Source organism: Amblyomma mixtum, chromosome 2, assembly GCF_055824585.1.
Source record: "Amblyomma mixtum isolate Tamu chromosome 2, ASM5582458v1, whole genome shotgun sequence".
NCBI classification, from domain to species: Eukaryota; Metazoa; Arthropoda; class Arachnida; order Ixodida; family Ixodidae; genus Amblyomma; species Amblyomma mixtum.
The window spans coordinates 302,365,388-302,376,218 of NC_143013.1; the positions used below are offsets into that span (position 1 = coordinate 302,365,388).

The window sequence follows — 10,831 nt, forward strand, 5'->3', positions numbered from 1 at the left end:
GAAGACAACGTATTCACTAGACGCGCCTTTGTTCATTTCAAACCATCGAGCTGGCATGGCGGAGTGGTTAGCGTGCTGGTCTCGCACTCCGGGGACCCTGGGTCGATTCCCCAACTCGACAGATTTCCTACTTGGTTTTATTTATTTGTCTGGTCTAACTAGAAAGGTTAATTAGGCAAATTGGTTAATTAACTAATTAACTAAACTGAGACTCATTTACTTGGAGCATCGCTATACCATCCCGTAAATTGGTTGCATGGTTACCAGCCAAAGTATGATTGGCCCCGTCTGAACTTAGCTCACTGTGACATCATGATCATTTCGTCCAATTGAAAAGAGTTACATTTCTGTCGACAACTCCTGCTTACAACGATGAGGCATTAAAGGCTTTCGCCTTAATAAGCAGCGCCACGTTCAATCTTCAGTGGTAGGAGTTTCAAAGGTGTCACGTTGATCAAAGCCGCACATTGTCAATGAAGCATAAACTCGAAGGTAATTAGAACGCTGCCTGTCGAGATAATTAATGATCGCTATGTGACACCCCCGTAGTACCGAACGTTCAAGTGAACGACACACAGAACCCTCCGGAACTGTTGGCTAATCTTACTTCACCAAAACAACCACTTTCTCACTGCCTTGTACTGTCCGTCACGGCTCAGGTACATCTTTTTTTGCGAGTGCAGTCGTATCAGGCTGACTGTGAATATGACGAAGCGGGACTTCAATTCCTGTTCTTGACCAATGCAGGTACCCTTTCATCACGCCAATGCAGCACCGTGCTGGTCTGGAGCGTCTGGGGGCATGTCCGACTCCTTCAGCAATGTCCTTCCTTACGGCGGTGGTGGATATCCCGATCGCGCGACTTGCACGTCCGCTGGCTTCGAGGTCATTGATCGCATGGCGTTCGAACGGGCTGCCAGCCCGTTCCTCAGCCCCGTGTTCAACGTGGAGAGCAGCGCCTGCTGCGAGTACACGTCGCCTTTGGTTGCTGCGCCGCTGGGGCAGTGCGATCGCCTTGAGCTGTGCTGCTTACAACAGGTTAGTAGAGCAGCACTACGGCGCAGAGGATTGGCATCAGCGGGAGCGAAACATGTCGTGGGAATATGCTGCTTTCGATCTATAGTGGAGAAAACTGCTCTGACATCACTGTGCTCGACTTAGCGTTTTGAAGCAAAGAGCTTCGCTACTGCGCCTGCAGCAGCCTTCGCCGTACGACCAGTTTTCACCTTCAAATGACCCTGAGCTTCGAAAGCCAAGGAAAAGCGCATAACTGGCCCCCTGGGCCAGCGGACACCTTATTCGCGCTTTAAGCCACGAAATCGGTTTATTGGTTTATTGGGGTTTAACGTCCCAAAGCAACTCAGCCTATGAGGGACGCCATAGTGAAGGGCTCCGGGAATTTCGACCACCCGGGGTTCTTTAACGTGCACTGACATCGCACAGTACACGGGCTTCTAGAATTTCGCTTCATTGAAATTCAGCCGCCGCGGCCGGGATCGAACCCGCGTCTTTCGGGTCAGCAGCTGAGCGCCGTAACCACTGAGCCACCGCGGCGGGTAAGCCACGAAATCAATGGAGTGGGAACTTGCAAAGCAAAAAAGGCGCATAACTGCACTCTTGGAAAAAGTGGACACCTCAGTCGTGCGCTGCATGCGTTGGCAATGACAACGTTGTGGCAGAAACGTGGCATTGATGCCATAGGCCGCCGGCGTTCATTGTGTTCATTGGCGTTGGCGTTGACAACGTTTTACACTCCGACGATTTAAAGGAAGTGCGCATAACTGGCTCCCTGGGTCAGTGGACGCCTGAATCGCGCGTATAGATACGTGGGGTGATGAGAGAGAGAGAGACGTGAGTTGCATGCGTTAGCGCTGACAACGTTACGGCAGACACGCGGCATTGCTGCGATAGGCCGCAGTGTTCATTGGGTGAGCAAGCTCCCGCGATAAGCGATTAACTGCCACCTGCCAGGTTGGCAGGGTGGGTGCGCTGCCTATCCAGTGTCCGGAACGCACTCAACGTTACAGACACCAAGCCGCTTGTAGTTGCCCGATAAGCCATAGCTTTCGCTCTCTAATCAGGTTCAGCAGCAGTTGAACCGCAGCTAATTTTTTTTTCATCCCATTTTGTTTGTTTTTCCAGCGTCTTCCACCCCTTTTCTGGCGTCGCAAACTATTTTGACACACAGAAAAAAAAATTCTCGTCTGAATATTATGTTCAATTTTATATTCGTGTTTTCCACCGCAAAACACTGACGATTATTTTTTTTTATTTAGTCACGTACAAAATCTCCAACACAGAGCCACAATTGTAGCAAGCTGTAGCATTGAAAACCAAGATTCCTGAGATAAACATATAAAGAATAGTTCGACCATTCTTTTCGATGTTCAACTTCATGGTGCCAGAAATTCAGAGAAAAAGTGCTGTTTACAAATTCTGTCTACATGAAAACGGCGGGAGACATGCCACCAATCTCACTGTTCTCCGATACATTTATATTTGGGGCATGAAAGTTGCGAAATTCGCCTGAAACAAACAAATCTCTAAGTGTAGCACACACGCAGACAAAGCTGTGAGATCGCTATGTACATGACCGTGTACATAGAGAAATTCTCTGTCGCCTTTTACCTAGACCGTACGCGATAATTACTGGACGGTCCGGACTGCTCAACTAAACAGGTCACATTTGCGAAAACGCATACTCTACACCTTAAGTTTCAAAAACTAGAAGTAAAGTAACGGCGCCCAGAGAGCGGTCTGAGCATAAAAATCTGCGTGGCGGCAACAGACTTGCCAGCATTGGGCATCGTGCCTTTCACGCGATTCTTGTACCACATTTTGCAATCTCTACTTCGGCGGTACGCAGTGTACCTCGGTGACTCCTTGCGCATGAAATAGCGCGTTTTTCATTTTGTAACGTTATCTGACCTCCATGCGACAATCTTTGTCCTATTCACCACTAACGTGAACGGTCTGGCTTCGCTGTATAGCTATGCATCAAGAGCGACGACGAGCCCGAGCTGCCGGTGGTTTCGGACAGGTTGCTGACGGACCAGGTGCGGAACCTGTGCCTCGACTACATGTTGCGGAACATGGAAGCCGAGTACAATCTCATCCTGACCGCACCCGCGCAATGGTGCCTCCTGCCACGGTTTACGGATGCCGTGTTGTTTGATGGGCGCGAGCAAGTCGACCACTTTGAAGCGGTGAGCAAACATCTTTCCTTGTTCCGCAGCCGCGGTGGCTCAGTGGTTACGGCGCTGGGCTGCTGACCCGAAAGACACAGGTTCGATCCCGGCCGCGGCGGTCGCATTTCAGTGGAGTATAAATAGAAGAGGTCCATGTGCTGTGCGATGACAGCGCACGATAAAGAGCCCAAGGTGGTCTAAATTATCCGGAGCCGTCCACTACGGCGTCTTTTGGACGCTAAACTGCACAAAGCCAATCCAACCAAACATTTCCTGTTTTGTGTTAAGCCGACGGGGGGATGGGGGTGGACTGGAGTTGGCAAGCTTATGGTCGTTCCAGTCAGGAATAGTATATAAGACAGGGACTTGATATTAGATGGTGGCCCCTTGAGCATACCTAACATCAAGATCATTTTAACTTGGTTTGATGAACCCCAGGTGGTCGAAATTATCGGAGCCCTCCACTACGGCGTCTCTCATAGCCTTAGTCGCTTTGGGACGTTAAACCCCATAAACCAAACCAACCAACCAAGTTTGGGGTGTTTGTGAGGTTTGTACACAAACCCCTGGTGGAGTTTATGTACCCCTGGTGGGGTTTGTGTACAAAAGTTTTAAATGAAAATTACGGTGTTTAACGTTCAAAGCGCCACATTGGCTATGAGGGACGCCGTAGTTGAGGACTCCTGGTTAATTACCTCCTGGGGCTCTTTAACGTGCGCTGTGATCGCGCAGCAGACGGGCGCCTTTTCAGTACTTCTCCAACATCTAAAAGCGGCCGCCGCCTACAGAGTCGACAAATTCAAGCAAAGTGTGGTTAGGGCCAATGCAGACTCTGCAGTTGATTTTTTTTTTTACAGCTTTTGCGAAAGTAGGTTTTAAAAATAAACGAAAATGCTGAATTTGTTTGAACAAGCGACATTAGCATGGCTGGAGCGTAGTGTAGAATCATCCGACTTCTGTAAGCTTTTGTTCTTGGAAATTAGCTGAACAGCAAATGGGTTTGGCGTAGGTTTCAATAAAACCCATTGCTTATGTAAAATATAAGCCACAAATTCGTCTTCAAATGTCAGGTGACACGTTCCCGCTACTCACTGACTTGTTTCGTTCTGCCTATGGCAGTCACGGAGCCCATAGCCGGGATTATGTCGTTTTTGCTTGCTTTCTTAATGCATTTCCGCTAAATAGGATAGCAAGAATAAAACTTAACTGCAATATATCTGCTTGCAACTGTGTTGCGCGTTGCAAACGACGTTTATGAGTTTCGCCACTGACCCCTCACGCGCCACCTTCAAGGAAAAACGCTTCGTTTTCAAGACTTCAGTGACCTAGATCACGATCAGCTTTTCAACACACGCTCGCGATTGCATTGTTTGGAAACAGCGCAGGGACGGGACACAGGAAACATTCAGACACACACACGGGCGTTGACTATCAGCTGATTTTTATTTCGAAGTACAGAGAATATATAGCAAAGAGAAAACTCTACTAGCTCGCCAATACGCTCTTCTAAGCTCGCGATTAGTTTACGAAGTTTGTATGGTCAAACTCTAGAAATTACCTGTTTTTTTGTTTTTTTCACGAAAATCGCATTTTTTTCATCCCATCTCATCCGGGCCTAAAAACTCAGACCGAAATTCGTTCTTTGAAAACAAGACAGAGGAGCCGTAGCTGGCATGGATTGGTTTCTAATGTATTCACACGCAAGACGAGTAAGGTGGCGTAATTTAAAACAGCTTGCTTCGTCGTGATACACGAAGAAACATTTGCCAGACAGCGCAAAAAAAAAAAACAACTTTTTAAGCTTATAAAATGTCTAAGGAAACTGCATTCTCAACTTTTTAAGCTTATAAATTGTCTAAGGAAACTGCATTCTCGAGCGCTTTGTTCTTTTTTTTTTTTTTCAGGCAGACACACGTTCTGTGCAAATTTCTGTACTCGTTCTGTACACGTTCTGTGCAAAGCCCAACTTTCGGCTTTGCTTTTCTTGTGTATTGGTTTTCATGTTTGTAGTGCCGGTATTGCACTTCATGTTTCCTATTGCCTGTGCCCTTTGTATGCAAACCTGGATATGTTTACAGAATCCGCGTTTTCTTACAACTTTGGATCGTTTGAGACTGATGTACAGGGCGGTAAAATTTTGCCTTTTAAAGAATTGTTTACATTTTTTCCCTGCTACTGGCCGAAGTATTATGCCTGAGTTCTGTTAGTTGATGTAAAAATTTGTACAAGGGGCCAAAGCCTCGTCAGGCTCTTAGCCTTTAGCCTTGGCCTCCTCTTAGACACTGTCTGAGGAACAAATATAAAATAGTTTGTCCCGTGGATAGCTCTCTATTTTCGTTTTGCAATGAGTCGTAAACAAAATCCAACCAATGGTTTTATATTTTTATAACAAAACCACATCCTGAAGCCAAATGGGCACCAATAGCATGGTTCAGGCTAAATTAACAGTATGAAAACTTGCGGGAGAATAATCCGCGGCCATCGCCTTATTTGCGCGCACAAAATCATCTCTCACATTTTTAGACCGATAAGATTTTCTAGTTGGTTATGCTTTTGGAACCTTTCAACAGGTTACCCAAAATCTGATCTGCACAGGTTAGACGTCCTTGGGTGCAATAAGCAACTGAGCCGGATGAGTAATACACCAATCATACCAATCATAAGTCCCTATGCACCTTCCATTTCAATACAGAAAAAGTTTCGCAAACCACAATCTTTCGCTTGTTGCGCATTCATGTGCTGTGCTCCCACTAGCACTTGTTATCAGCTTCCCGCATGTATAACGAACGGTCCAGTGAGCTGAGACTCGCAAGGGAACTCGTGCGGGCAAAGAAATCTGCGCGGTGACAACTGAGTCGATATTGCGCATTGCGTCTCTTACCCTATGTTCACGAAGATACTCACTTCGTAATCATGCATTGCAAAAAAATGCATGCTTCCAATATAAAAAGAAAACGTAAACGCCTGGTTCCAGGTTCACACATAACGAAAATTAATTTTGAGCCGTATAGTCCGACAGTCACGTAACTGGGTAGTGACAGTGTATTCTGCAGTTGCAGAGGAGGGGGGGGGGGGGGGGGGAGAACTCGGCTATTAGATCGTCGGCTATTAGAGAGTCGGCTTTTAGAACGTTAATGGCGCCTTCAGCGCCCAGAAATGTGCCCTAAATGCAGTCTATGGCCTGGGCACTATTGAGCAAGACTGCGCGCGCAATTTTTCTGCGCTTTTCTACCCAGCAGCATCTTTTTTAATTGACCTGTGGTGATGACGATTGGCTTTGCAACAGCTGAGCATCAGCATCGACAAGGCGTCCGGCGCCCTAGCAATGGCCGACAAGACGCCGACAGCCGAAACGCTGGACCAGAGCCTCGGCTACATCCTGCACCGCACGGATGCCGAGAACTGCCTGCGCGTGGCTGAAACAGCGCTGCCGCGCTGGTGGCCCAGGTTCCGCTACGCCGCATTTCGCTGTGGGCGAGAGGACTTCGATGCGGTAAGCAAGTGCATTTCTCTACGTGTCCACATGTGGGGCCAAATCTCTACCAATACCAATCATGCCGGCTTTATGCAGGCTACAATCGGTTGTCGAGGCGAAAAGTAGTAGTGTGGTTGACCTAGCTTGGCGAGCTGCGAAGAACAGAATTTTTGCGGAGTATGGTTCCATTCAGCTTGGTTAGCATTATTAGGAGGGTTATCCACAAAATTTTGGATCGTTCTTTGTAGCTCCCAATTTCCAAGAAGCTGTGATAGCGGAAACTACGTGCATTACCGATTCCATTTGTCCCTGCCTGTTGTTTTCTCAACTGCTGCGTTACGGACGAGGCAGATTATTAAATGCGTTTGAAGAATCTTGCCACGATGAACAACTTTTATTCTTCAGTAAGGATTAATGATACGCATACCCACAGCTTTCATCCGGGACCGAAAAAAAATAGTATTATCGTTTTCTTAGGCTTGGAAACTAGGCAGTCAGGCAGCGCTCTCGCGGCTCGCTCAGCCCTTTAGAACGGTTTCGTTTGGTTTATATGCGTTTAACGTCCCGAAGCGACTCACTCAGGCTATGAGAGACGGCGTAGTGAAGGGCTCTGGAAATTTCGACCACCTGGAGTTCTTTAACGTGCACTGACCTCACAGAGTACACGGGACTCAAGAATATCGCCTCCACCAAAATTCGACCGCCGCGGCCGGCAAACAAACCAAACGTTTAGAACGCTACTTCTCTGCGCACTACAGGACTCGCCGCCGAACGCTGGAGTTCACCTTGCGCCTTCACCGCTTTGCGTTAAGTTATGCACTATGCACGAAGGCAGAAGCGGCGATTATGTAGAATTAGGTCAGTTGCGATGTGAGCGTTTTGTGATTTGCAGTGAATAAAGGGCCATCAGAGGCCAATATAAGTATTATTTCCCGAAACAACCTGTTAGGCGCTCTTTATGATCAGCCGTAAGAGCATATTGTAGTGCCGACATGTTTAAAACCACTGTTAAAAAACGCATTTCACCGCACCGCATGTGCTGTAACGTATTCGAAGCGCGAATATGATATACAATTAGTCAGGGTTTTGTCTCCCGCGTCAGAAAGAGCGTGACAAGACACTGACTGAACAGGGCAGTCAGTTTTTTTTTTGTTTTGTTTTTTTACATGAAGGCAGTTTATAGTGAGAACTCGAAGTCAGTGCATAATACGCCTGTAAACTATCCAGACATTAAAGAAGTATTTAGAGCGAAAATTTCAATCACTGGGAGCCAATCGCTTCAGTGAATGCTTAGGTTTAAGGCTACGCAAGTTTGCTTGCACAGCTCGTACTGTGTGATGTCAGTGCACGTTAAAGAACCCCAGGTGGTCGAAATTTCCGAAGCCCTCCACTACGGCGTCTCTCATAGCCTTTAGTCGCTTTGGGACGTTAAACCCCATAAACCAAACCAAACCAAACTCAGGTTACGATAACTGTAATGATGCTCTGTAGTCGATTAATTATTTGTTCCACATATCACATGTTGTTGTCCTTCACATGCACCCGTAACAGTAAAACCTACCATCAGCCAAAGGGTCTCAGTAAAGAGCAAAATTCGATGTCAAGTACTCCTACTAACATATCTAAGTTCGTCACTTATTAGCGGCAGAGAATGTTGTTGTCCTTCACATGCACCCGTAACAGTAAAACCTACCATCAGCCAAAGGGTCTCAGTAAAGAGCAAAATTCGATGTCAAGTACTCCTACTAACATATCTAAGTTCGTCACTTATTAGCGGCCGAGAATATTTTTCTCGTTACTTATGACAAAAATAGTATGCTTTTGTCGGTGATTTGGCGATAAAAGAAATGATTTCTTATTCTTCATGGCTTTCCTTTGGCTGCAGGAGCCTTTGGCCATTCGGCTCAAGGATTAGGGGCCTGAAGGGGTTCCCCGGTGCCATGCCCATGTGATTCCACGACCCAAGTGAAGTTCACAGGTTTTTTGGCAGTGGGAACTCTGGAAGCGGACGGCAACACCGGCAGCAGCGCACTCACGTTATCAATGTTACGCATATTTTTTCACTTAATAAGTAGGATTCGTTATAATAAAATCCATGAAAACCGCACAATTCCGAGACATGGTCAGCACCTGACACACACACACACACCTCACTGTGTGCTGTGGTTTAAACTCGAGTTTACATTTAATGCGCTGGCTGACACATCCCGACTGCAGTGAACGGCAAGCATTGCTGCTGACAAGGTTGTGATTTGCAGTGCAACAACGCCGCTCACAATAATGGTGAATCAATGCATAGCGAAGCCTTCTTGTCCGCAGCTACCCTTCAGTGAGCCTACTGCACCCAACTGTCTGCAGCGACGCGAATGAATGAATGAAAAACTTTATTGTACAACAAGTGTTCTTTATCGAAGAGTAGGTGGAGCCCTCAGTCCAGGGCCCCAGCGGCCTTTGCAGTCTTGCAAGCCCTGTCGATCAGCTTGAGCTGCTCTTCAGGCTTCGAGCTGGACAGCGCAGCCTCCCACTGCTCCGGTGTTGGTGTGTTGTTTATCGGCGCTGCCTGCATTTTCTGACAGGCCCATGTAACGTGGTAAAGCGTTGGGTTGGTTGGTTGGTTTCTGGGGTTTAACGTCCCAAAGCGACTAAGGCTATGAGAGACGCCGTAGTGGAGGGCTCCGGAAATTTGGACCACCTGGGGTTCTTTAACGTGCACTGACATCGCACAGTACACGGGCCTCTAGAATTTCTCCTCCAAAGAAATTCTAGCCGCCGCGGCCGGGATCGAACCCGCGTCTTTCGGGACAGCAGCCGAGCACCGTAACCGCTGAGCCACCGCGGCGGCGTTGGGTGTTCACCGCATAGCGGGCATTTGTTGGCATATGTGGAAGGATAAATTTTGCTGAGTAAACTCAGATTGGGGTATGTATTAGTCTGCAGTTGTCTCCAAGCAACCGACTGCTCTCTACTAAGGTCTTTGTGGGGAGGAGGGTAGGCCCTACGGAGGGCTCGTTGGTGTTCTAAGATGGCTCCATACCGTCTAGTGACTGCGTCCAGTTCCCCTTCGGTGCGCGCCTCCCGGTTGGCGTATCCTCGGGCATTGGCGTCCGCACATTGGTTCCCTTTGACAGCCTCATGGCCTGGTGTCCACGTTATGAAGCATCTCGTAAAAGTGATCGTCCTCGCCTTGAGTATGTGAATGGCTGCAGTGGATATGCGTCCACTGCTGTATCTTCTGCACGCCTCTTGCGAGTCTGTAATGATGTGTGCATGGGGCTCGTCACTCTGCTGGGTGATGGCGAGTGCAATTGCTGCTTCCTCAGCCTCGAGGATGTTGTTGGTTTTTATCGAAGCGCAGTTGATTTCCCTGAGCTGGTGATCCACCACGCTGGCTACCGAGCCGTATCGGTGTCTGTATGTTGTTGCGTCAACGTATAATACGTCTTTTGCCCCGGCGAAGCTTCTTTCGTGGAATTCAGATCTTGCCTTTCTTCTCGCCTTATGTATATCGGGATGCATGTTTTTAGGAATCGGGCTGATCTCAATGATCCTCCTGATTTCATTTGGAACGCTCTCTGTGCTATTGATTTCTTTCAAAGCGTCCCTCATGCCGAGCAACCGCAGCGTGTTTCGGCCTGTTGCGGACAGCATCAGTCTTGTTTTATGCGCGAGAAGGTGGGCCTCGATATGTTATTGTACTGTGTTGTTTATGCCCAGTTTAAGGAATTTCTCCGTCGAAGTGTTGACCGGCAGTCCGAGAGCGCATTTGTATGCTTTTCTAAGAATTGCCTCTAACTGCTCCTTTTCTTGCTCGAGCGGTGTTTGGTAGGGGACGCCGTATAAGATCCTACTGACCACGAGGGCCTGTACATAGATATCTACATAGGGGAAACGAAGGTTCCGGAAGTATCGAAAGTTAAGATCCTCGGCATGTGGATCCAAAGCAACCGTCGTATTGATCACACGATCAGACAGCTAGCAAATACCACAGCACAGATCACCAGGATGATTGCAAGAATTTCCAACAGAAGAAGAGGTATGAAGGAGGAAGACACATGTAGCGACGCGACCTCCCGCTATCAGGGACACGTCCACAATGTACCTACACTCTGAACAGAAATGTTTTAATAGGAAGTAAGCTGCCCTCAAGCGCACTCCGTTTTATAAAAGG

At 47.7% G+C, this 10,831-nt stretch overlaps 1 protein-coding gene across 2 annotated transcripts; it reads left to right on the forward strand.

Moving 5' to 3' along the window:
- The first annotated feature begins 676 nt into the window (after window positions 1–676).
- On the forward strand, window positions 677–8,773 carry LOC149364713 (uncharacterized). 2 transcript variants are annotated; one of them, XM_089570174.1, is made up of 3 exons: window positions 677–1,038; window positions 6,475–6,681; window positions 8,549–8,773. In XM_089570174.1, the coding sequence occupies exons 1-3, from the start codon at window positions 742–744 to the stop codon at window positions 8,576–8,578; spliced, it is 534 nt and encodes a 177-aa protein (XP_089426300.1). In that variant the 5' UTR covers window positions 677–741; the 3' UTR covers window positions 8,579–8,773. The 2 variants fall into 2 exon arrangements, with proteins under 2 accessions (XP_089426300.1, XP_089426301.1); XM_089570175.1 differs by lacking the exon at window positions 677–1,038 and adding an exon at window positions 1,475–3,206.
- The last annotated feature ends 2,058 nt before the right edge of the window (window positions 8,774–10,831 follow it).